This window comes from Heptranchias perlo, chromosome 20 (assembly GCF_035084215.1).
Source record: "Heptranchias perlo isolate sHepPer1 chromosome 20, sHepPer1.hap1, whole genome shotgun sequence".
Lineage (NCBI taxonomy): Eukaryota > Metazoa > Chordata > Chondrichthyes > Hexanchiformes > Hexanchidae > Heptranchias > Heptranchias perlo.
Window position 1 is genome coordinate 51,549,284 of NC_090344.1, and position 26,852 is coordinate 51,576,135.

A 26,852-nucleotide genomic window follows, 5' to 3' on the forward strand; every position below is an offset into this window, starting at 1 on the left:
ACGCTTACCCGAAGGTCGGTGGCTGAATGTCCCTGACTGCTGAAGTATTCCCCGACTGGGAGGGAACCCTCCTGTCTGGCGATTGTTGCGCGGTGTCCGTTCATCCGTTGTCGCAGTGTCTGCATGGTCTCGCCAATGTACCATGCTCCGGGGCATCCTTTCCTGCAACGTTTCGATATCCCTACTGGCTGTTAAAAATATTAAAATCTGGACTTCCTATCATCTGTTTTCATTCTAACTTCCTATAGCCACGTTTGTGTTGGGAATTGTCTCTAACTTGTCTCGCTCTAATTATATTATCTCGGCAGCGGGAGGTGCTGTCAGAAGGATGTAATTACAGCGTGACAAGTCGACTTCTCTTGGCGTTTGATTCCCCGCGGATAAAACTCAACTTTGGCGGGGGCGTGAAACAGTTGGGAGTGGATCAGCCACCTGATAGACACCTCGCTCAATTTCCCTTTCCATTGGGTGAGGTGAATAGCGGGCGGCCGATCTGCTACCACCTGTTTTACGCCCCTACCCTGTGTGAATTCCCCCCACCCTGTGTGAAGGAAATAAACTATAAATATATGTATGATATAGAGATATAATGTCAACTTCTTATAATCTGTGTCGAACTAAACGTGAAGAAGTTGACTTTTCTCACATCCAGGTAGGGATTAAATTATTTATCAACAGACATCCAAAATAAGCAATTCAAGGGTATAGAAGGTTTGGTTGGAAATTTGGACCGATTGAAATAATTTTACGATAAGGATGATTGATATGTTGAAGTGAATTATAGGGCTTTCGTCTGACTGGGTTAAGTTTATGTGAAGTCTTAAACCATCATCATGGCTTAATGACCATTGTCTAAGCCCTACACTGAGATTGCAGCCTTCAAACCACTCCTGTAACCTCTATTATTATGTGTAATACGTACTGTGGAGTTTCTTTTTTTGCTGGCAGTGGTTATTGTGGCAGATACATTGTGAATTTTCACTCCTTGCATCTGGGTTCAACTCCAGCCCGGAAAATCTCCTGTATCTGCTGAATGTACATGAAATGACTTTGGCCGATCTCAACCCAGATCCTTGTGGACACAAAACGTCTCAAGAAATTGGCCATAAATTAAACAATCTCACTGAAAGAGGCCACAAAAACGACAGGCGAGAGAAACTGAAAAATCCCACACTGATGCGATGGGGGTGCTCCAAGTTTCAGGGCTGAGCCCCATTGTTGAGGCAGATCGGAGGGGGGTTTACTCCACACCTAACCCGAGCTATCCCTGACCTGAAAATGCTTGATGCTGGTAATATCAGGTAAAACTGGTGAAGAGTCCCATTGTTGACACTGATATCCCTCACCTTGGTGAACACACATCTTCACTGGGAAAAAAAGCATCAATCCAATCAAAAGGTTCAGAAGATATCCAAAGCCAGGAGTTAAGGTCAGCCTGTTTATAAATGTAATCAAAGCCTCGTGAATGGATTATTGCTTTGGAGGGTATTGGTTATATCCTAGAACTTAAGTAAATGAATGAATTCTTGTTTGTCTTCCTCCAACAGCAGACTAAAACCACTGTTATTGACGCCCACCATAAGACCCACCATTTTGCCACTGATTCCATCCCCCTCCCCAGCCTCTCACTCTGGCCGCAGCAGACCAAGTGAAAGCATGGTGTCCTGTTCGAACCAGAGTTCAGCTTCAAATCCCACATTCTGTCTATCAACAATACTGACTATTTCCATCTGTTAGCGTTGCCTGTGTCCACCTCTAACTCTGACCTCTTCCTCTGAAACCCTTGTCCACGCTTTTTGTCACCTGTAGACTCAATTATTCCAATGCCACCCTTTCAGCCCTCCCATTCTCCACAAACTCCAACTTGTGCAAAGCACAGCCACCTGTATCCTATTCCGCATTCATTTCTGCTCGCCCATTACCTCCGTCCTCGCTCACCTGCACTGGCTCTCCGTCCCCCAGACTATGAAATTTAAACTCCTTGTTCTTTATAAATGCCAGTCTTTTTTTTCTTTTTATCCCTTGTCCTTCCTGCTGTTCTCTCCTGCTACACCTTCGCTGTGTTGAAATGAGGAGTTATTGCACCATCTCCCTCTCTAACTCATTCTATCCCAGGATCTCAGACTGTGGAACACCTTGTGATAGATCGGAATCTCCACATTTTCACGGAATCATAGAATCTACCAGCACAGAAGGAGGCCATTCTGCCCATCGTGCCTGTGCCGACTCTTTGAAAGTGCTTTCCAATTTCGTCCCACACCCCAGTTTTTTCCGATGGTTCAATGAGTCCTCATTTCAACGCAGCAGGGTGTAGTGCGGGATGGGTTGGGGGGAATAGCAGGAAAGACGAGGAATAAAAAAAAAGAAAGACTTGCATTTATGTTTTTTAAACTAGGATTTGTGCCTTGCCAGTCCTGTAAGAGTTTTAAAACCGTTCTCTTTGACTGCAGTCAGGAGTGCTGGCTGTTGCAGAAGGTGTGAAACGTACATTGCCCAGGTGAGGACTGCAGCATCCCAGACACAAAAATATTCCTTTTGTGAAACTGTGGGCTTCTTTTCTCTGAGGCTGCACTTAGGTTTGAGGAAATTGGTCTGGCTGTGGACAAGCCAAGTGAACTGGGAGCTTTTGCATCCTTTTGTTTTTACAAGCTGATGCCACAGAGATCAGTCTGTATCAACCAGACCTGCTTGGGAGACTTGTAAGTTAATCGGATAGTTTTGATTAATTGTGAAGGCCCCTTTTTGTTTAATCTTCCTCATCAGTCCCAGGAATGAGGGAAGATTTAATAGAGGTGTTCAAAGTTATGAGGGGTTTTGAATATGAGGAGAAGGTATTGGACGAGAGCCTGAATTGTAACACTCCTTAACACCCTCAGTCTGCCCTTCTTCCTACGACCTACAGATTTTTAAAACCCAAACTTGCCTTCTATCCTACTCTTTGCAAATGTTGGTGCCCTGCTCCTCAGGTTTTGACCTTTCCCTAAATTCCTCGATTGTGGTCCTTTGATGGAATGTTTTTAGGAAGTCATTTGCCCTAATGCCACGGGAGTGAGAGATAAAGCCCCTTATTTTACTGGGACTTTATACGTTTTGGAGCATAACACAAACACAATTTGCGTTGGCGGGCTATTGCAGCAGATAAGTAACTCAGGGATTAGAGAGGTGATTTGAGTTCATTTCAAGTATCATTGCACACCCAAGGCCACTGCGATAAGCTAAGGGCCATTTATTTATTTTAAAGCTGAAGCATGCTGTCAATATTTGTAGCGATATATTTCAGCTATGTTTTTGCTTAAAAATTATAATGCCGAACCAGCTTTGCAGAGTCTGTGATTTGGGCTTTGTGATCGAGTCTGTGGTCTGCTTATTATCCCCCTTCGAAGTCTGTTTCTTCTCCCATTTTTCCCTTCCTGCCTTGAAGGTGCTAACCATTGTTAGGTACAGTTCCACAGGTGGCACTCTCTCTGTGGTCCCTCACTCAAATGACCATTCTTCACCTGGGAGCCCAGGTGGTGAGTGTCCCCAGGTTATTCAATCCTGGAACCTGCCCTTGCCTGACACTCTCACTCTGACGCACTCATTCACGCACTCTACTCACACTCACACATTCACACACTCACACACACACACACACATACAGCAACACTGTCAAACATTCACGTGCACATTCATAAGAACATGAGAAATAACATAGAAACATAGAAAATAGGAGCAAGAGTAGGCCATTCGGCCCTTCGGGCCTGCTCTGCCATTCAAAATGATCATGGCTGATCGTCTAACTCAGTACCCTATTCCCGCTTTTTCCCCATATCTCTTGATCCCTTTAGTATTAAGAAATATATCTATCTCCTTCTTGAATACATCTAATGACTTGGCCTCCACTGCCTCCTGTGGTAGAGAATTCCACAGGTTCACCACCCTCTGAATGAAGAAATTTCTCCTCATCTCGGTTCTAAATGGCATACCCCGTATCCTGAGACTGTGACCCCTGGTTCTGGACTCCCCAGCCATCAGGCACATCTTCCTTGCATCTGGTCTGTCTAGTCCTGTTAGAATTTTATATGTTTTGATGAGATCACCTCTCATTCTTCTAAACTAAAATAGGAGCAGGAGAAGGCCATTCGGCCCCTCGAACCTGCTACACCATTCAAGAAGATCATGGCTGATCTTCAACCTGAACTCCACTTTCCCACCTGATCCCCTTATCCCTTGATTCCCCGAGAGTCCAACAATCTATTGATCTTAGTCTTGAATATACTCTACGACTGAGCATCCACAGCCCTCTGGGGTAGAGAATTCCAAAGATTGCAAACACACACTTAAACATGCATGCACACATACAGAAACACTCTCACATACAGCAGCATTCACACGTGTGTGCACGCACGCACACACACACCAGCACTCACATACCCACGCGACACATAGTGCCACTACATCTGAGAATAGCTAACTCAAGGCAGTGTCTTTACACATCAGTCGAACTGTAGATTGTGTATTTGTTGCTTAACATTTGTTTAACAGTGACAATGTATGATTTGTTACATATACCTTACATTATTTACATGCATTGTGTATGGAACAAACTGGGGTCAGGTACACGATTCTGGATGACCTTTGCAGCTCATTTATATGCTCACAGTGATGCTTGTTCAACTGAAATAAAATATGAGCCTCCAATTTTTTTTCTCTCAGGTCAGCTAAATGGTCTGCACTGGAATGGAACGAGCCTTCGAAAGGATGACAGAGCTGGCCGACCCAGCAGCAACACACGGAGAGGTAAAACCCCATGCGATCTTAACTTCAAGTAAAAGCCTGGGAGAGGGGAATTATTGCCATCAATTGCCTCCCGTCCTCTTTTCTCCCCTCCTCCCCAAACTTAGAAAAAAGCTTTGAAGCAAGTTGTAAATGTAGTACAAAATCCAATCTGTGCGGAGTTAGCTGAGCTCTGTTGGGACACTACAATTGTGATCCTTAGTTGAATGGGGGAAAACAAACAGGCAGGAACGCCTCTCCTGATCGCTATCCAGTGACCCGTTGGGAAAGTGAATACTCGTGGATGTTGGGTTCACAGCTAAATCCCCTCTGACACCCACTGTCCAGAATGGCCACGTGGGTGAGGTATCGGAGGGCAGCGAGGCAGCACCTTCAGGAGAAGTGGACAAAATTGGGGGTGAGGGGAAAGCTGGAAACAAGTCGATTTTATTAACAAGGCTCCCTTGCACTACAAGAAAACTTCAGTGTTGCTGCATAAGAATCTTTAACGTGTCAGCTTGGCTCAGTTGGTGGTACTCTCGCCTCAGAGTTCGAGAGACTTGACCACGGAATCTATGCTGACACTTCAGTGCAGTACCGAGAGAGCGCCACACTGTCGGAGATACCGGCCTTCAGGTGAGATGTTAGATTGAGGCCTACTCTGCTCGTTCAAATGGCTGTGGTGGATGTTAAAGATCCCATGGCACCATTGGAGGAAGAGTGGGAAGTTCTCCGGGTATCCTGGCCGATATTCATCCCTCAACCAACGCCAGCAAAAATAGTTTTAATGGTCATTCCTCACATTGTTGTTTGTGGGATGTTGCTGTGCACTAAATGACTGCCCTGTTCACCTACATAACAACAGTCAATGTGCTTCAAAGTAATTTAGCAGACGTGAAGTATTTTGGGCTCTTTCTGAGAGATGGGTTAAAGTGCTATATAAAAGTAAGTGATTTTTTTTTCTCTTTATAAAGAAATACGTGAAAGGAGTATTCTGGTAGCTTGTTTCATTGCAGGTTTCAAAGATATTTAATAAATACTTACAAATAAGGAACTCACACATAGATAAGTCATTTTAACAGTGAGCAGAATCCATCTGAGCCACATGTGATCCTGGTGTGATCCACATAATACAGTGCCAGGAACACTTCAACTCTTTCCCCTCCCTGTCCTTCACCGTGAGCCTCGGTGGTGATGTGAGAAGGAGAGATACCCGCACGGTTGCTGGAGATACTTGCCGTACTTTTTGTATTAGAATTACTGGGCAAAGGCCACATTGGAGCAGATGTTCTGCTGAGAATTCTCTCCACCTTCCAGTCCTCCCCCTCCCCCTCCTAGCGACATTATCAGGAGCAGGGCTAGCGGGAGCGGGTGACCTACTCCTCTCCGTCCTCTCCCGTCTCCCGCAGACGCAATGAATGACTTCTCTGCATTACAGAATTCCCAGATAAAATGAAGTAATCTCACTCCAGGTTCTCGGTATTTTATGTTTTTTGCTGTTGCCGTGTTCTCAGACTTCCTCCTGCTGTTGTGTAGGTGACAGAATCAGGAATGGCAAAAGGAAGTCTGCTCGCCGGAGCAGCAGGAAGTTCCGGAAGAACGAGACTCGCAGTCGAATGCGGCGAGCGTCCACCTCCCGGCCGGAGCGGGTGTGGCCTGAGGGGGTGATTCCTTACGTGATTGGAGGCAATTTCACAGGTGAGTTTAGCCCCCTCCCCAATGGGGACCACCCTGCTCATCAATAAGTTTACTATTCTGAACCAAGGCTCCCACTGACCTGGCCACAAACACAAACATATTCTCATTGCGATTGTAAATAGTTCCACTGTATTTATGTCTCCGTATTATAGAAAGGATAGAGAGGCACTGGAGAGGGTGCAAAAAAGATTTACATGGATGATACCAGAACAGAGAGGATATCCTTATCAGGAATGGCTGAACAGACTGGGGCTCTTTCCTCTATAAAAGAGGAGACTGAGGGGCGACCTGATAGAGGTCTTTAAGATTATGAAAGGGTTTGATGGGGTAGATGTGGAGAAGATGTTTCCACTTGTGGGGGAGACTAAAACGAGAGGTCATAAATATAAGATAGTCACTAATAAACCCAATAGGGAATTCAGGAGAAACTTCTTTACCCAGAGAGTGGTGAGAATGTGGAACTTGCTACCACAAGGAAAAGATGAGGTGAATAGCATAGGTACATTTAAGGGGAAGCTGGATAGGTACATGAGGGAATAGAAGGATATGCTGGTACGGTTAGATGAAGAGGGGTGGGAGGAGGCTTGTTTTGAGCATAAACACCAACATAGACCAGTTGGGCCGAATGGCCTGTTTCTGTGCAGTACATTCGATGTAAAAGACTGAGTTGCCGAGGACTTTAATCAAAGGCAGGGATAGTGAAGTGCAGGGACTTGGGACCTGTGCAGGGCACACACACTGGTCATCTCGAACTCGGGAAAGGATCAGACCAGCAGACTGTGCACCTTGTGATACTGTTACTCCTGCAATTTAAACATGATCGGTATCGGTCTCACCTTCGGACATTTACCGCCTGGACGCCATTCCCATCTTTTATGTTTTGTTTTAGTTCTCGCACAGCCCCCGGTCTTCCCAGGGCGAGAGAGTGGGTGAGTGCCCTGCTCTGTCAATGTTGCTGCTTACTCAGCAAAAAACAGCACAGAGTTTACTGATGGCTCCTGATCGGCAGCCAGGACCAAATAAGAATACTGATCACCACCTATTCAAAGGGCTTGGGTCCCTGACACTCTGGGACTGACTCCCCACGAACCAACACACCGTTGTATCTCTGAAAGTCACATCCTTTGCATTTGGGAATGTTGGTGGTGGCCAGATGACGACATGCCAGCAGTTGCCAGCACTCAAAACAAGGGCAAAGAGGTGTCAGTGACTTTTGGGAGACTATTGGAGGGGCAGTTACTTCTGCATTAGAAGCACAGCCCACCTCACTAAAGCTTTCTTCAACAAATGTTTAGAAAATTGAGTTTTGAGGCACAATAACGATTGAGTCACGGGGCAGGATGCCAAGCGTTCAGCCAGTGAGAGGCCAAGAAATCAGCTGATGAGTTGTAGCTGTGTCCATAGATGTCCAGAGTGTGCCTGTTGGAATAATCTTGATAAGAAGTAAAGGGAGCAAGTCCAATCTTCCAGAAAAATGCAAGTTTTTCAGCCCCTTTCCGATAATTTTTGGTGAGTAACTTTCCCAAGAAGCGAATGAGCATGATATGGGTAAAGAGCAGGGGATTCGTTCCACAGTTCCAGACGGTGATTGGAATGGGATGTTTCAGTGCATGTACTCACCCTGAAGGTACCTGGAGCACTCTCTCTCTCTCTCTCTGATTTGTCTGTCTGAAATGACTGAGTAGGATCTGTGCTGTTTTCCAGGGAGCCAGAGAGCTATTTTCAGGCAGGCGATGAGACATTGGGAGAAGCATACGTGTGTCACGTTCCTGGAACGCACAGATGAAGAGAGCTACATTGTTTTTACTTACAGACCCTGTGGGTAAGTAGTCTGTGAAGAGCACACCTTCGGCATCAGTACAGGTAACACCTTCAACCCGTGGCAAAAGAATCGGGGGGGATGAGGAGAAATTATTTTACGCAGCGAGTTGTTATGATCTGGAATGCACGGCCTGAAAGGGCGGTGGAAGCAGATTCAACAGCAACTTTCAAAAGAGAATTGGATAAGTAATTGAAAAGTAGAAATTTGCAGGGCTACGGGGAAAGAGCGGGGGATTGGGTCTAATTGGATAGCTCTTTCACAGTCGGCACTGGCACGATGGGCTGAATGGCCTCCTTCTATCAAATTGGCAAAAATAGTCCTGAGGAGGAGTTCATAGAGTGTATTAGGGACTGTTTCTTAGACCAATACGTCGGGGAACCAACCAGGGAACAGGCCATTTTGGATCTGGTAATGGGTAACAGAACAGGATTAATTAACGATCTCAAAGTAAAGGATCCCTTGGGAAGCAGTGATCATAACATGATAGAATTTCACATCTAGTTTGAGAGCGAGGATCTTGGGTCTGAAACTACTGTATTAAACTTAAATAAGGACAATTGTAAAGGAGTGAGGGCAGAATTGGCTAAAGTGGACTGGGTAAACAGATTAGATGGGATGATGGTGGATAAGCAGTGGCAAACACTTAAAAAGATATTTTATGACTCGCAACAAAAATATATCCCTGTGAGGAGGAAAGACTCCACAAAAAGGGTGAACTAACCATGGTTAACTAAGGAAGTCAAGGATGGTATCAGGTTAAAAGAAAAAGCATACAACATGGCAAAGATTACTGGTAAGCCCGAAGATTGGGAAAACTTTAAAAACCAGCAAAGGATGACAAAAAGAATAATAAAGAGGGAGAAAATAAATTATGAGAGTAAACGAGCAAGAAATATAAAAACTGACAGTAAAAGCTTCTACAAGTATATAAAAAGGAAGAGGGTAGCTAAAGTAAACATTGGTCCCTTAGAGGATGAGACTGGGAAAATAATAATGGAAAACAAGGAAATGGCAGAGGAATTGAACAGATATTTTGTATCTGTCTTCACAGTAGAAGACACTAATAATATACCAAAAATAGTAGAAAATCAAGGGGCAAAGGGGAGGGAGGAACTAAAAATAATCACTATAACTAGAGAAAATTACGAGGTAAACTAATGGGTCTAAAGGCAGACAAGTCCCCTGGACCTGATGGCTTGCATCTGAGGGTCTTAAAGGAAGTGGCTACAGAGATAGTGGATGCATTGGTTGTAATCTTCCAGAATTCACTAGATTCTGGAAAGGTCCCAGCGGATTGGAAAACCGCAAACGTAACACCCCTATTCAAGAAGGGAGTGAGACAGAAAGCAGGTAACTATAGACCAGTTAGCCTAACATCTGTCATTGGGAAAATGCTAGAATCCATTATTAAGGAAGTAGTAGCAGGACATTTGGAGACTCATAATACAATCAAGGAGAGTCAACATGGTTTTATGAAGGGGAAATCATATCTGACAAATTTATTAGAGTTCTTTGAGGAAGTAACAGGCAGGGTGGATAAAGGGGAACCAATGGATGCAGTATATTTGGATTTCCAAAAGGCATTCGATAAGGTGCCACATAAAAGATTACTGCACAAGATAAGAGCTCATGGTGTTGGGGGTAATATACTGGCATGGATAGAGGATTGGCTAACTAACAGAAAACAAAGAGTCAGGATAAAAGGGTCATTTTCAAAATGGCAATCTGTAACTAGTGGGGTGCCACAGGGCTCAGTGCTGGGCCCTCAACTATTTACAATATATATCAATGACTTGGATGAAGGAACAGAGTGTCTTGTGGCCAAATTTGCTGATGATACAAAGATAGGTGGAAAAGCAAGTTGCGATGAGGACACAAAGTGTCTGCAAAGGGATATTAACAGGTTAAGCGAATGGGCAAAAATTTGGCAGATGGAATATAATGTGGGAAAATGTGAAGTCATCCACTTTGAGAGGAAAAATAAAAAAGCAAAATATTATTTGAATGGAGAAATATTACAAAATGCTGCGGTACAGAGGGATCTGGGTGTCCTCGTACATGAAACACAACAAGTCAAGATACAGGTGCAGCAGGTAATCCGTAAGGCAAACGGAATATTGGCCTTTATTTCTAGGGGGATGGAGTATAAAAGCAGGGAAGTCATGCTACAACTGTACAGGGTGCTGATGAGACCACACCTGGAGTACTGCATACAGTTCTGGTGCCCTTATTTAAGGAAGGACATACTTGCATTGGAGGCAGTTCAGAGAAGGTTCACTCGGTTGATTCCAGGTATGGAAGGGTTGTCTTATGAGGAAAGATTGAACAGGTTGGGTCTATACTCATTGGAGTTTAGAAGAATGAGAGGAGATCTTATTAAAACATACATGATTCTGAGGGGACTCGATAGGGTAGATGCTGAGAGGATGTTACCCCTCATGGGGGAATCTAAAACTAGGGGGCATAGTCTCAGAATAAGGGGTCGCCCGTTTAAGACGGAAACGAGAGGGATTTGTTCTCCCAGAGGGTCGTGAATGTTTGGAATTCTTTACCCCAAAAAGCTGTGGAGGCTGAGTCATTGAATACATTCAAGGCTGAGTTAGACACATTTTTGATCAGCGAGGGAGTGAAAGGATATGGGGAAAGGGCGGGAAAGTGGAGTTGAGGTAAAAATCAGATCAGCCATGATCTCATTGAATGGCGGAGCAGGCTCGATGGGCCAAATGGCCTACTCCTGCTCCTATCTCTTATGGTCTCTCATGGTCTGATGTGCTGTATCATTCTATGTATTGAGTTTGGGACCACAGACCATTCCATCTACAACATACACATCCCAGGGTCAACAGTTAAATTCCATTGTGGGGGTGGGGGTGTTAACCTGGAATAGCAACTTTTGATACTAAAAAGAAAAATAATGATTTTAAAAACTTTTATTTAGTAGTGGGAAAATGCTTCGCAATCAAATCAACATTTTATTGACTTTTTTGATTATAAAAGTGAGGGATGTTATTTCTGGGAGTGGGTCACCTTCCATTTCAGACAGCCTGTGTCAGTATCAAACACTCCCAGGGCAGGTATAGCACGGGTTAGGTACAGAGTAAAACTCCATCTATACTGTCCCATCAAACACTCCCAGGGCAGGTACAGCACGGGTTAGATACAGAGTAAAGCTCCCTCTATACTGTCCCATCAAACACTCCCAGGGCAGGTACAGCACGGGTTAGATACAGAGTAAAGCTCCCTCTACACTGTCCCATCAAACACTCCCAGGGCATGAAAAGCACAGGTTAGATACAGAGTAGAAGTCTCTCTAGTCAACATGCCTCAGCCCCACTCTCAGACAAATATCCTCTAATGCATCAGTGTGACATTTTTCATTACGAACATAGAAATTGACTGGGCAGGAAAAGACCAGCTGGTCCACCAATCCTGCCACAAGCCATGAGGGCCGGACCATCATGACGAAACACTTTTTCCCTCCCCCGACATCTCTCCCCACCTCCCACCCTCACACCCACCCCCACAGCCATGTAATCTCCTGGGAGAGGCAAACGAGAAAAAAACCCATGGTCAGTAAGGGAAAATATACTCTGGGAAATTCCTCTCCGACCTCCTACATCGATGGAAACCAGTCCAGGAGGTCACACGGCCCACATACTATCTATAAAGACACTCACCTTCTGTATGATGTGATCTCTGCCCCAGTCAAGAACCGGTCCAGCTCCCTCTTGAAGGCAGAGAGTCGGCACCCAGCACACCAACAGGCAATGTATCCCAGAGGCCCACGATTCTCTGGTAAAAGATGAACCCCCTCACACCCAGTCTATTCCTCCTCTTCCACAGTTTAAACCCCTGCCCCCGGTCCTCCCCAATCTCTTAAACTGGAATAATCTAACAAATAGGTATGCAATCCAACCCTTCGATTATTTTATTACCCACAGTACACATCCTGTGTTGGATTGGGATGAGATTGACAGTACCCAATGAAAGGCAGGTTTATGCTAAGGGTCCACGACCACTCGGCACTGGACTGAGATTGGCAAAGTAGTGAGGCTGTACCCGGGTGTAATCCACTGCAGCAGTTGTAGTAAGGCTGTACCCTGGTGTAATCCACTGCAGCAGTTGTAGTAAGGCTGTACCCTGGTGTAATCCACTGCAGCAGTTGTAGTGAGGCTGTACCTGGGTGTAAACCACTGCAGCAGTTGTAGTGAGGCTGTACCCGGGTGTAATCCACTGCAGCAGTTGTAGTAAGGCTGTACCCTGGTGTAATCCACTGCAGCAGTTGTAGTGAGGCTGTACCTGGGTGTAAACCACTGCAGCAGTTGTAGCGATGCTGTACCTAGTAATCCACTGCAGCAGTTGTAGTGAGGCTGTACCTGGGTGTAAACCACTGCAGCAGTTGTAGTGATGCTGTACCCTGGTGTAAACCACTGCAGCAGTTGTAGTGATGCTGTACCTGGGTGTAAACCACTGCAGCAGTTGTAGCGATGCTGTACCCTGGTGTAATCCACTGCAGCAGTTGTAGTAAGGCTGTACCCGGGTGTAATCCACTGCAGCAGTTGTAGTAAGGCTGTACCCTGGTGTAATCCACTGCAGCAGTTGTAGTAAGGCTGTACCCTGGTGTAATCCACTGCGGCAGTTGTAGTGAGGCTGTACCCTGGTGTAATCCAGTGCAGCAGTTGTAGTGAGGCTGTACTTGGGTATAATCCACTGCAGCAGTTGTAGTGAGGCTGTACCCTGGTGTAATCCACTGCAGCACTTGTAGTGAGGCTGTACCCTGGTGTAATCCACTGCAGCACTTGTAGTGAGGCTGTACCCGGGTATAATCCACTGCAGCAGTTGTAGTGAGGCTGTACCCGGGTATAATCCACTGCAGCAGTTGTAGTGAGGCTGTACCCGGGTATAATCCACTGCAGCAGTTGTAGTGAGGCTGTACCCGGGTATAATCCACTGCAGCAGTTGTAGTGAGGCTGTACCCGGGTATAATCCACTGCAGCAGTTGTAGTGAGGCTGTACCCGGGTGTAATCCACTGCAGCAGTTGTAGTGAGGCTGTACCCGGGTGTAATCCACTGCAGCAGTTGGAGTGAGGCTGTACCCTGGTGTAAACCACTGCAGCAGTTGTAGTGAGGCTGTACCCTGGTGTAATCCACTGCAGCAGTTGTAGTGAGGCTGTACCCTGGTGTAATCCACTGCAGCAGTTGTAGTGAGGCTGTACCCTGGTGTAATCCACTGCAGCACTTGTAGTGAGGCTGTACCCTGGTGTAATCCACTGCAGCACTTGTAGTGAGGCTGTACCCGGGTATAATCCACTGCAGCAGTTGTAGTGAGGCTGTACCCGGGTGTAATCCACTGCAGCAGTTGTAGTGAGGCTGTACCCGGGTATAATCCACTGCAGCAGTTGTAGTGAGGCTGTACCCGGGTATAATCCACTGCAGCAGTTGTAGTGAGGCTGTACCCGGGTATAATCCACTGCAGCAGTTGTAGTGAGGCTGTACCCGGGTGTAATCCACTGCAGCAGTTGTAGTGAGGCTGTACCCGGGTATAATCCACTGCAGCAGTTGTAGTGAGGCTGTACCCGGGTATAATCCACTGCAGCAGTTGTAGTGAGGCTGTACCCGGGTGTAATCCACTGCAGCAGTTGTAGTGAGGCTGTACCCGGGTGTAATCCACTGCAGCAGTTGGAGTGAGGCTGTACCCTGGTGTAAACCACTGCAGCAGTTGGAGTGAGGCTGTACCCTGGTGTAATCCACTGCGGCAGTTGTAGTGAGGCTGTACCCTGGTGTAATCCACTGCAGCAGTTGTAGTGAGGCTGTACTTGGGTATAATCCACTGCAGCAGTTGTAGTGAGGCTGTACCCTGGTGTAATCCACTGCAGCACTTGTAGTGAGGCTGTACCCTGGTGTAATCCACTGCAGCACTTGTAGTGAGGCTGTACCCGGGTATAATCCACTGCAGCAGTTGTAGTGAGGCTGTACCCGGGTGTAATCCACTGCAGCAGTTGTAGTGAGGCTGTACCCGGGTATAATCCACTGCAGCAGTTGTAGTGAGGCTGTACCCGGGTATAATCCACTGCAGCAGTTGTAGTGAGGCTGTACCCGGGTATAATCCACTGCAGCAGTTGTAGTGAGGCTGTACCCGGGTGTAATCCACTGCAACAGTTGTAGTGAGGCTGTACCCTGGTGTCAACCACTGCAGCAGTTGTAGCGAGGCTGTACCCGGGTGTAATCCACTGCGGCAGTTGTAGCGATGCTGTACCTAGTAATCCACTGCAGCAGTTGTAGCGAGGCTGTACCCGCGTGTAATCCACTGCAGCAGTTGTAGTGAGGCTGTACCCGCGTGTAATCCACTGCAGCAGTTGTAGCGAGGCTGTACCCGAGTGTAATCCACTGCAGCTGCTCCAGGCTCCAGTCCTGATCATAGATCTCAAACTCTGAAGTGTTGTTACATTGCACGGGTCCTGCCCTGGTGCCGCTGGTTCCCAGAGGTGCAGTGCTTTGTGCAGCTGGCTACAAGCCGAAAGTAAAACTGCCAGGGTTCATTAATACCTGCGGCCTGTCGGATCTGCTAAAGAGAGGCATGTCCTTCTGGCTGCCAGCTTTAGCGTGTCTCAGCTGTTTTATGTTCAACTTCCAGCTGGCTACACAAGGTCTGTGCTTCTGGGAGGCAGGGGCGATGGCGGATCTCAGTCCATGTGAAAACAGCCTCACTGGGGGCAGCAAGGCCTGTCAAACACTTACATAAAGGTGTCAAATGAAGTCATGGATACGTGGGTCAAAGTGTTTCAATTGTAAACATGAACTATTTCCCCACGGGACCCAGCAGTTGAACAAATAGCTTCGACAGAGGGGAGTTAACAGTTTCCGTAAGAAACAGATGTGGACTGTTTTGTAGATTTGTGCTTTTCGATGGTGTCAACAGAACTTCATGGCTTGTCACTGAGATGTCCAGAGTGAAGGGCTAACGCACTCCTTGTGTTGGAAAAACACCAACATCTTCATGTGGTGTGTGCTCTGATTTATTACACTGCAACTTAAGCTGGATGAAACCTTGAAACTGCTGGACTTCACAGCTGCTGACAAGTAAATACAGACCAGGTGTGAATGAGAGGTGGAGAAGCCTCTATGAATATGGAACATAGGAAAAGGAGGAGGCCATTCAACCCATCAAGCCTGTTCCGCCATTCAATTAGATCATGGCTGATCTGTATCTTAACTCCATTTACCCGGCTTGGTTCCATATCCCTTAACACCCTTACCGATCTAAAATCTATCAATCTCAGAAATGGTTGTTGGGTGACAAGGGGACCTCGGAAACTGTTGTTTGATTTTGTTTTTTCCCCTTCCTCTCTTTTGGAATGAGCTGCCGACCAGTGTTTTTAAATTGGGAAACCTAGGTGAAGGGCTGAGGCAGGACTGGATGCCACCAAGGTTGGAAAGAGTAGGAGAGACGATGAGGTAAATGAGGAAGTGGTGGTCATGTGACGCTGTGGGAGGAAGGGAAGATTGAGGGAGGGAAGGAGTTGCAGAGCTTTGAGGGATGGCCCCTAATCCTGTCACTCTGTGTCTTAGCACAGCACACTTCCTGATCTCTCATTGTATTGGGGGAAAGGATATCTGAAAAGATGATATAGCATTTCCCATGCCTGTAAATAACAAACTATCTGACACCACTTTTGCAGTCAGTTGGGAATATTGCAATGGCTTCTATTAGAAGGTTCTGTAACATAGAGGGAGGTATTTGGACAAATTGGCAGGCCTATGTAGGTTTATTATACATCCTCGGCCAATTGCCTTCCTTAAATTGACATGTCTAGGTCCTTAGAAATATCCCGTTCCACATGTCATTCGGTCATCTCTCTCTCCCTCTTTCGCTCGCTCACGTTCACTGACTCTTTCCCACGCACGCATGCTCACTCACTCTCAGGCTTACACTCTCGCACCACAACCCCCTCCTTCAACCCTCAATCCCATTGTTAGTCAGATACTCATCCAGCTTTAACTTTAAGAGGTATTAATTGACACAGTATTGGCTTCTTTAGCAGGGAGTCTATTCCACATATTCATGTTGGGTAGAGTTGGAGCAGAGGGATTTGATGGTGCTCAGGTTCTCATCCGAAATGTGACCATGGAACAGAGAGCTTTAATAGTTTGAAAGAGACAATTGGATGAATTTCTAGAGGTGGAGGTGGGGTAATTTTAAGTTTGGGCGATATCGATTCAAACCCCCGCGATACATCTCTCCCGGCTTCCATTGAAGTCAATCAATCGGGAGAGATGTATTCGGGGCAGCTGATCTGATATTGTCCATTTGCTTAAAGTCACCAATCCCCCCAGGCAGCTGGGGTTGAGTGATGTGGTTTGAGAGCAGTTCGGGCACGGATCATCCGAAATGGGACGGGCTTGATGGCCCAAATGACCTTTTCCTGTTCCTAAAAACTCTTCCCTCCTGATGAGGCTGCTGAGTATGGTTTGCTTCTGTGTCCAGATGCTGCTCTTACGTGGGCCGGAGAGGGGGAGGACCACAGGCAATATCCATAGGGAAGAACTGCGACAAATTTGGCATTGTCGTCCATGAGCTGGGCCACGTCATTGGATTCTGGCACGAGCACACACGGCCTGACCGAGATGATCATGTGACCATCGTAAGAGAAAACATACAGCCAGGTAAGGGTGGCTCTGGTATCTGCATGCCTTTCTCACTGTTACCCTGAGGAGTTTGTGCCTTTCGTCTTTATCAAACTGAAGCGTGGCCTGTTCAGAGTTTCCCTACTTTGCCCTGACAATTCCTCAGTCTGGAACTCCAAGGCTCAATTACAACCAAATTTGAGCCATGGTGGGTAGATAAAGTTAAGATGCAGATCAGCCAGGATCTAATTGAATGGTGGAACAGGCTCGAGGGACTGAATGGCCTCGTCCTGTTCCTATGTATCTTAACTCCATTTGCCCCCCATTGGTTCTGTGTCCCTTAATGCTCTTATCTAATGAAAGTCTACCGATGTCAGTTTTGAAATTTTCAATTGACCCCCAGCCTCAACAGTTTTTTGGGGGAGACGGTTTCAGATTTTCACTCCCCTTGGTGTGAAGAAGTTCTTCCTGACATCATCCCTGAACGGCCGAGCTCTGATTTTAAGATTCTGGCCCCCTTGTTCTGGACTCCCCCCACCAGAGGAAATAGTTTCTCTCGATCAAATCCTTTAATCATCTTAAACACCTCAATTATACCACCCCTTAATCTTCTATATTCATGGGAATACCAGCTTATATATAGGAATTTGAACAACTATTTGAGAGAAGAGATTTTCATCAGATCTGTGTCTGGAATGTTCCAGCTAATGCCTCGGTCACACGTGCAGCTGCACCGCCCACACGTGCATACGAGGCACGCAGAACCTCCCCCTACCCTGCATACACGTGCACGTGACTGGCCTGCGTGTGACACGCACACAGCCCCCACAGACGCACGTCCTCCCCACAGACAGACACGCTGTTCCGTGTACGTGGGAACACGCAGCCTCATGCGCTCAATCCTCCCTCCCCCCCTCTCGGCGTCCCTCACTGTGTAAAGCTGTGCCTCTTTCCTCTGAATGTTCCTCCCTCCCCCCTCTCGGCGTCCCTCACTGTGTAAAGCTGTCCCTCTTTCCTCTGAATGTTGGGACACTCACGCTTATTGGAAACCCTTCACAGGGCAGGAGTACAACTTCCTGAAGATGGAACCAGAAGAGGTGGACTCGCTGGGGGAAATGTACGACTTTGACAGCATCATGCACTACGCCAGGAACACTTTCTCAAGGTTCGAATCCAAGCATCTGGTACTTCATTGTCATATTTCTGATGAGCTGGAGGCCTTCTCTCCCCCGCCCCCCCCCCTCGTTATTTTGATTTTATTTTCACGGATGTATATGTGCTGAGAAAGGTAAGGGATCTTGTTGGCTTTTGTCCCAACTTTCTACCCAGTGTTGGCTTCAGTGACCCTGGCCTGTGATGAAAGGGGTACTTAGTACAGATCTCAGCCCCTGCCTGGGTGGGGTGGGGGAGAGGATGGAACAGAATACGGCCCTACTGCTGTTCAAACTCACTTTTTTGCTTGGAAGAAAATTAAAATTTATCCTATAATTCAAATTAAGCATCATAAATAAAGCAGCACAGGAGGCGTTTTGTGCTCGAAAAAAAATCACAATTGATAAATAATTTGAACGAAACAACTTTGAATTGAGAGGAGAAGACGAGGGAACAGGAGTGGGGTGCTGGTGCTGGCCGCCGTGCCCCTGGACTTGGATGGGGATCTCCACACAGGGTTCTTGCTGCTGATCCAGCAGGCTCTGCCAGAAAGTGCATGTGTGTTGAGGTCAGGATCAGGCTACCCTGTGATGCTTTCTGTAGTCGAATAGGCTGCCAAGACTTGGGGAGAGGGAATGTGGTGGGGGGCAAATCGATGAAAACTACGAACCGTGTGAAAAATGATTGGACCATTTCATCGGATTCCAGACGGTTGCTCCGCCCCTTCATACCCCCTCCCCTTCGTGCCCCCTCCCCTCCCCTTCATACCCCCTCCCCTTCGTGCCCCCTCCCCTTCGTGCTTCCTCCCCTCCCCTTCATACCCCCTCCCCTTCGTGCCCCCTCCCCTCCCCTTCATACCCCCTCCCCTTCATACCCCCTCCCCTTCGTGCTTCCTCCCCTCCCCTTCATACCCCCTCCCCTTCGTGCCCCCTCCCCTCCCCTTCGTGCCCCCTCCCCTCCCCTTCGTGCCCCCTCCCCTCCCCTTCGTGCCCCCTCCCCTCCCCTTCGTGCTTCCTCCCCTCCCCTTCGTGCCCCCTCCCCTCCCCTTCGTGCCCCCTCCCCTCCCCTTCGTGCTTCCTCCCCTCCCCTTCATACCCCCTCCCCTTCGTGCCCCCTCCCCTCCCCTTCGTGCCCCCTCCCCTCCCCTTCGTGCCCCCTCCCCTCCCCTTCGTGCCCCCTCCCCTCCCCTTCATACCCCCTCCCCTTCATAGCCCCTCCCCTTCGTGCCCCCTCCCCTTCATACCCCTCCCCTCCCCATCGTGCCCCCTCCCCATCGTGCCCCCTCCCCATCGTGCCCCCTCCCCATCGTGCCCCCTCCCCATCGTGCCCCCTCCCCATCGTGCCCCCTCCCCTTCATACCCCCTCCCCTTCGTGCCTCCTCCCCTCCCCTTCGTGACCCCTCCCCTTCATACCCCTCCCCTCCCCATCGTGCCCCCTCCCCATCGTGCCCCCTCCCCATCGTGCCCCCTCCCCATCGTGCCCCCTCCCCATCGTGCCCCCTCCCCATCGTGCCCCCTCCCCATCGTGCCCCCTCTCCTTCGTGCCCCTCCCCTCCCCACCCTCCCCTTTGTGCCCCCTCCCCTCCCCTTTGTGCCCCCTCCCCTCCCCTTTGTGCCCCCTCCCCTCCCCTTCGTGCCCCCTCCCCTCCCCTTCGTGCCCCCTCCCCTCCCCTCCGTGCCCCCTCCGTGCCCCCTCCCCTCCCCTCCGTGCCCCCTCCCCTCCCCTCCGTGCCCCCTCCCCTCCCCTCTGTGCCCCCTCCCCTCTGTGCCCCCTCCCCTCTGTGCCCCCTCCCCTCTGTGCCCCCTCCCCTCCGTGCCCCCTCCCCTCCGTGCCCCCTCCCCTCCGTGCCCCCTCCCCTCCGTGCCCCCTCCCCTCCGTGCCCCCTCCCCTCCGTGCCCCCTCCCCTCCGTGCCCCCTCCCCTCCGTGCCCCCTCCCCTCCGTGCCCCCTCCCCTCCCCTTTGTGCCCCCTCCCCTTTGTGCCCCCTCCCCTTTGTGCCCCCTCCCCTTTGTGCCCCCTCCCCTTTGTGCCCCCTCCCCTTTGTGCCCACTCCCCTTTGTGCCCCCTCCCCTTTGTGCCCCCTCCCCTTTGTGCCCCCTCCCCTTTGTGCCCCCTCCCCTCTCCTTTGTGCCCCCTCCCCTCCCCTTCGTGCCCCCTCCCCTCCCCTTCGTGCCCCCTCCCCTCCGTGCCCCCTCCCCTCCGTGCCCCCTCCCCTCCGTACCCCCTCCCCTCCCCTCCGTGCCCCCTCCCCTCCGTACCCCCTCCCCTCCCCTCCGTGCCCCCTCCCCTCCGTGCCCCCTCCCCTCACGCTTCCTCCACCTCTATATAAATGCAAGTTCTTTTCTTTCTTTAATGCTCCCTCACAGTGGAGCAAGCTTTTATCAGAAATCCATTGTTTAGAAGCAGCCTGATTTAGCAGGAAGCCAGAGTGCAATTCCTCTCCCTCACAGGTTCTCATGTGGGAATTAATTGTGCCACAAAAATGTCTCGTTTTATAGTATCATTGGCTTTAGGCTCGTTGGGTAGATAATCACAATGTGTGAGGTTGAACAGAGTCCTTGAGACAGTCCATTCATGGATTCCTAGTCACGCTGACCATGACTGGACATCTGGAGGTGGAGGATGGTGATGTGGGAATGGAGAGTTGTCTGAAGGAAATGAATCATTGAGTACCACTGATATGCAGATCGCTGGATCGCAGTGAGGAGCTTTTTTTCACCTGAGGGTGGGGATGATCTCTTTGAATGCGAGGGCGAAACATCAACATTTTATAAAGGCTCGAGATTCAAGGGATGCTGTCCCAACGTTGGTAACCTGAGGTCCTGACACTCTGTCCTTAGTCCCCGCTCTGTTCACTTCTGCAGCTAGTTTTGGACCTGCTGCATTTTAAACCTTTGCAGTACACTTTCATGTTTTTGTCACTTTTTTTCCTGAAGCTTGATATAACATTTAGCAGCAGAGACAATCAGTGATGTACATTTACATCTCTGTGCATTCCCACCGATGTAAATCAGGTCAAGTGACGCCCTGGCCTTTTACTGGACAACAATGTCACTTTAAAGAGGAAGGTACGTGTGGGGAACAGACACTTTCCTACTCTAATGTCACCTTAGTGACTTTAATTTTTAAAAAATGTACCGTATGAAAATGATGTCCCCATTTAACACAGTCATGAGGTCTACTCAATACAGTCACTGGATACAACAAAGGCTATGGGTCCCGACAACATCCCGGCTGTAGTGCTGAAGCCTTGTGCTGCAGAACTAGCTGCGCCTCCAGCCAAACTGTTCTAGTACAGCTACAACACTGGCATCTACCCGACAATGTGGAAAATTGTCCAGGTATGTCCTGTCCACAAAAAGCAGGACAAATCCAATCCGGCCAATTACCGCCTCATCAGTCTACTCTCAATCATCAGCAAAGTGATGGAAGGTGTCGTCGACAGTGCTATCAAGCGGCACTTACTCACCAATAACCTGCTCACCGATGCTCAGTTTGGGTTCCGCCAGGACCACTCGGCTCCAGACCTCATTACAGCCTTGGTCCAAACATGGACAAAAGAGCTGAATTTCAGAGGTGAGGTGAGAGTGACTGCCCTTGACATCAAGGCAGCATTTGACCGAGTGTGGCACCAAGGAGCTCTAGTAAAATTGAAGCCAATGGGAATCAGGGGAAACTCTCCAGTGGCTGGAGTCATACCTAGCACAAAGGAAGATGGTAGTGGTTGTTGGAGGCCAATCATCTGAGCCCCAGGGCATTGCTGCAGGAGTTCCTCAGGGCAGTGTCCTAGGCTCAACCATCTTCAGCTGCTTCATCAATGACCTTCCCTCCATCATAAGGTCAGAAATGGGGATGTTCGCTGATGATTGCACAGTGTTCAGTTCCATTCGCAACCCCTCAGATAATGAAGCAGTCTGTGCCTGCATGCAGCAAGACCTGGACAACATCCAGGCTTGGGCTGATAAGTGGCAAGAAACATTCACGCCAGACAAGTGCCAGGCAATGACCATCTCCAACAAGAGAGAGTCTAACCACCTCCCCTTGACATTCAATGGCATTACCATCGCCGAATCCCCCACCATCAACATCCTGGGGGTCACCATTGACCAGAAACTTAACTGGACCAGCCATATAAATACTGTGGCTACAAGAGCAGGTCAGAGGCTGGGTATTCTGTGGAAAGTGACTCACCTCCTGACTCCCCAAAGCCGTTCCACCATCTACAAGGCACAAGTCAGGAGTGTGATGGAATACTCTCCACTTGCCTGGATGAGTGCAGCTCCAACAACACTCGACACCATCCAGGACAAAGCAGCCCGCTTGATTGGCACCCCATCCACCACCCTAAACATTCACTCCCTTCATCAACGGCGCACAGTGGCTGCAGTGTGTACCATCCACAGGATGCACTGCAGCAAGGCTTCTTCGACAGCACTTCCAAACCCACGACCTCTACCACCTAGAAGGACAAGGGCAACAGGTACATGGGAACAACACCACCAATTTCCCCTCCAAGTCACACACCATCCCGACTTGGAAATATATCGCTGTTCCTTCATCGTCGCTGGGTCAAAATCCTGGAACTCCCTTCCTAACAGCACTGTGGGAGAACCGTCACCACACGGACTGCAGCGGTTCAAGAAGGCGGCTCACCACCACCTTCTCAAGGTCAATTAGGGATGGGCAATAAATGCCGGCCTCGCCAGCGACGCCCACATCCCATGAACGAATCAAAAGAATGAATTGAGTCGAATGCTTTCTTGCAGCAGACTGTGATCTCTGTCTGCCGATTGTTTAGCTCATCAGGTGATTGTAAGTGTACATTAGACAGGAACACTGAATGGAAGGATGATGAGGGGCAGACAGATGTGGACCCTGAGAGGGGGACCATGTGAAGGAGTAACCTGTGGGCCAGTCTGGTCATGAGCAACTCATGGAATGGTCTCTGAGGAATTTAATTCTCTGTTGAATGCACTCGAGCATGTCATGTGCAGCACTTGGATTGATTGCTCTTCACCATTTGTGTGAACGGTTACTCCACCAATGTAGGAGTGCTCCCTCATGTCCTGTCCCCCTGTGAGATTACGGATGGGTGACTGAGAGTGTCGAAGCACAGTCCAGCCGAGCACCTCCGATAACATCAAAAGAACATGAAAGCACAGCCCAGGAACGCTGGGGCCAATTGTCACCTCCCCTGCTGAGGTCAGCTGTCAGCACACACATGGGCCAAAACCTGGGACTTATCGCATTCCTTAGGGATCAGTCCCTCACACGGATAAATCGAGACCTCTGGAAGCAAATACATTCCAGTTTATCGACCCTGTCCAGTTCTTTTACTTACATCACCATCGCCATACTGCATTGAATGGTATCCCACTTGTCCATTAAAGAATATTGAACAGCTGGCAGTATGTTGAAGGCTGATATTGAATGATGTTATCAGAATCTCTGTTACCATCTGCTCGTTATCCACTGTTTATTGGGTGGGAGTAGCCTGGTACTGGCCCCAGGGCAGTTCTCTAACATGAGTTCATCTGTGCTGTTCTCTGGCATGTGATGACAGTAAATCAGAATTCATTGCAACTGGCATTTGAGGTTCTGCGTGGAGATAAGGGGGTTGAATTTGTTTGGCCTTCTCGACGCTGGTATGGGACCCGATTACGCTGGGTCTCCCGCACGTCTGCCTAAACTTTAGCATCAGAGTCGCGGAAATCCTGGAAAAATGGTGTAAACAACGTTGAGCTGTTTTTTTTTGGTTTTCGCGGCTCTTTAGACCCCCCCCCCCCACCATGGAAACTCACGCCCCAAATATCCGCAGGCTGTTCGATTGTGGAAGACAACACAACAGAACCCAATTCCCATAACCACCATCCACACACTCACACTGGAGAGCAGGAGTCACTGGATAGATATCAGGACATGGACCCGGCTGATTAATCCCCACCCCCCAATCCCAACCCACCCAGATATGCTGAGTGATTTTTTTTGAAGATTATTTAATTGGAGTAACAGAGTGAGTTTGCAACTTATATATCCAAATTTGCACTAAGGGTCCTGGGAAAGGCGGGCTTTTCCGGAAATACTGAGTTAATTTGACAACACCTACCCGTCCGATTATTCACCTAACTAGATTAATTAATTGAAGGAGAGTCTCAAAGCCTGTGGGCCCAGGTCCAATGAGTCTGACTTGCTTGGTCATTCTCAAGTGCTAAGTGTGTCTTGTCCACCTTGGCTTAATATCCACTGTGAAGCAATTCCTTTGCCCCCTCGACACTCTGTGATCCCTTTCCCTCCACTTCAACCCCCCCTTTTTAAAAATAAAACACACAACCTTGCTGAGTCAGCAATGTCGAAGAAATCACAATCTTTCTGGGCAACAGGTGACATCACAACAACCAGAGTGAAGGAGTGGCCCTGGTTCCGTTTTGATGGGAGACCTGGAGGAGTTTCTGTGTTTCGAACAGTTAATTGCCGCTTGCAGCTGACCATTCATTACTTGGTTGCTGAGCGTTTACTTGGATATATTTTTCTTCATTTAAAGAGTAGGGAAGAGCAACCAGCCAAAACAAACTGACTTTGGACTTTTCCTGTCACAATAGATGTTGAAAACGTCATTTGAATGAGTTGTCCAAGAACCTTAATTTATCACCAACTTTGTTGAGCCAGTGCAGATGGAAATGTTGGAGAGAGGCCCTGTCATCAGAGACTTGTGGTTGTAAACTTGGTGATGGTCACGACATTGTCAAAAACTGCCAGTTGGACATTGAGCTCGAACTATTAATGGAGTGTGGAGACATTCGGCTTATGTCAGGATTGTCAGAATATTTTGTTTCTGTTCTACTTGGTGGGTGTATATCTGTCTGTGATGGGGGCAGGGAGCTGTTGCAGTCTCTCTCATTGTTGGTTTCTGCTCCTCATTAATGGCCTCACGTCAGTGGGGTCAAACTGCAGTATTTTGACCAGTGTCCAAGATTGGTTCCTTTCCATTCTGTTTGTTGCAGCAGTCATAGTGAAGGGCTTAACCCTCTCAGCCGTGGCTCAGTTGGTAGCACTCTCGCCTCTGGGTTTTCGGTAATAAAAATAAATGAGCATATGGGGCTCCTTCCTTTATCGAAGACTTTGACCGTGGCTCTGTCTGTGCTTGCACAATCCCACCCCTTGGCACGGTGAAACTATACCACCCACCTCTCTGCTACCTCACCTGTTCAGTCTATCACACAACACGTATTATGCTATCTTTTGGACGGGCGAATTGAATGCAAAGTAGATCAATCAATTTGGAACATGAAATTTCCAGTGAGCTTTAGTTTAACTTGCTCTTTTTTTTTCTCCTCTTTGAAATAACTTGCTGGCTGACAATGCAGTACACACCAGATAAAAGAAAATGTGGTCTCTGTCTAGTTGTGGTCCTGTGTGGCTCATGCCTGTCGGTCAGAACCCCTGTGGCGGCTCAGTATTCAGTGCCAATGGCTGGTAGTTCCTTCGCAGTGTACTGCATGGCTCATGTTTGTGTCAGCTCCTCTATGCTTTCTGTTATTTTAATGCAGGAGTAAGTATGTATATATTTAGTGACGTTATGGTGTGGTTTGTTCTATGGTATTTACAGGAGAAGGGATTGGGACTCAATGGCAGTCAGAGATGAGAAAAGCCATGATCTGTTTGAATGGCAGAATAGGCTCGAGGGGCTGAATGGCCTGCTCCTCTTCCTATATTCCTACAGTCTCACTGAAGCTCATCCCTATTGTGCATTAACTGTCCCATTATAGCATCAGGTTATTACCTTGCTTGATGGATCATTCCAAATAGTGTGCTGTTTCTTTCCTTTAGAGATGATGTTAATCCCATCCTGCAGGAAAATGGACTCCGCTCCGCTGTGACATTCCTCGTGTGCAAATAGTCACAGACGGAGTATGTCTCCTGTACAGATGATGTCCATCACTTGTGTACCCTATGCCGACCGGTGTTTGTACATGGGCAATTTCACACACAGTTCAGCCTGGGAAGGCAGACGTTAGAGAACACAGGTGAAGAGGGTCACATTAAGGGATATGGGCCAAAGGCAGGTATATGGAGTTAGATCACAGATCAGCCATGATCTTATCAAATGGCGGAGCAGGCACGAGGGGCTGAATGGCCTACTCCTGTTCCTGTGCTGCAGTTTGTTTTCAGCTCGAGATGAAGGTCAGTTTGACATTTTATGATTTGAAGGATAATGCAGAGTTTAAAGATTCCATGGGAGATCTGCGTTCCTACTAGCTGTGGCACGTGTCAGCTTGCTGCTGAGAGAGCACTTTGTGTATCTGGCTGACGTTCAGTCAGGGCGCTTAACAAGCCTCCTTCATTTCTTCTTTGTATATTTCAGCTGAGCCAGGAATGAGCCCTACTCTATTACGCTCAGTCGATGTCCTTTCCCTCTCACCACTTCAACTAATCAGATGTATTTTATTTTTACTGTGACACAACAACTCAATCCATTGCCTCTGTTCTACTTGATTGCCACCTCTGTTCAACCTTTGACCCTCGTTGTGTCCAAGTTGACTGATTACGGTGATTAATTTGAATTGCGCTGTGTTGGATTGGTTCAATCTGTTGTTATCATGCTGCTGGTCCTGCAACATTATTCCGTATTATGCAGAGCTGGAACTTGGTAACATATCAGAGACCATTTCAGCCCTGGCTGATTTCAGAGGGGAAAATGCTTGGATTGCATGGCTCAGTTCTGGTAACCAGGCTGGCCACTGACCCCACAAGACCTCCCCATCACACTCTCCCCTCTGCCAGCTCCCACAGCTGTCTGCCTA

At 48.3% G+C, this 26,852-nt stretch overlaps 1 protein-coding gene across 1 annotated transcript in view; it reads left to right on the forward strand.

Moving 5' to 3' along the window:
* bmp1a (bone morphogenetic protein 1a) overlaps window positions 1-26,852 on the forward strand; it is a 177,218-nt gene that overhangs the window by 69,245 nt on the left and 81,121 nt on the right. The window contains exons 3-7 of the mRNA XM_068001368.1: window positions 4,696-4,779; window positions 6,292-6,453; window positions 8,158-8,275; window positions 16,761-16,939; window positions 17,960-18,065. Of these exons, the coding sequence (XP_067857469.1) occupies window positions 4,696-4,779; window positions 6,292-6,453; window positions 8,158-8,275; window positions 16,761-16,939; window positions 17,960-18,065 (649 nt within the window). The remainder of the gene's footprint in view (window positions 1-4,695; window positions 4,780-6,291; window positions 6,454-8,157; window positions 8,276-16,760; window positions 16,940-17,959; window positions 18,066-26,852) is intronic.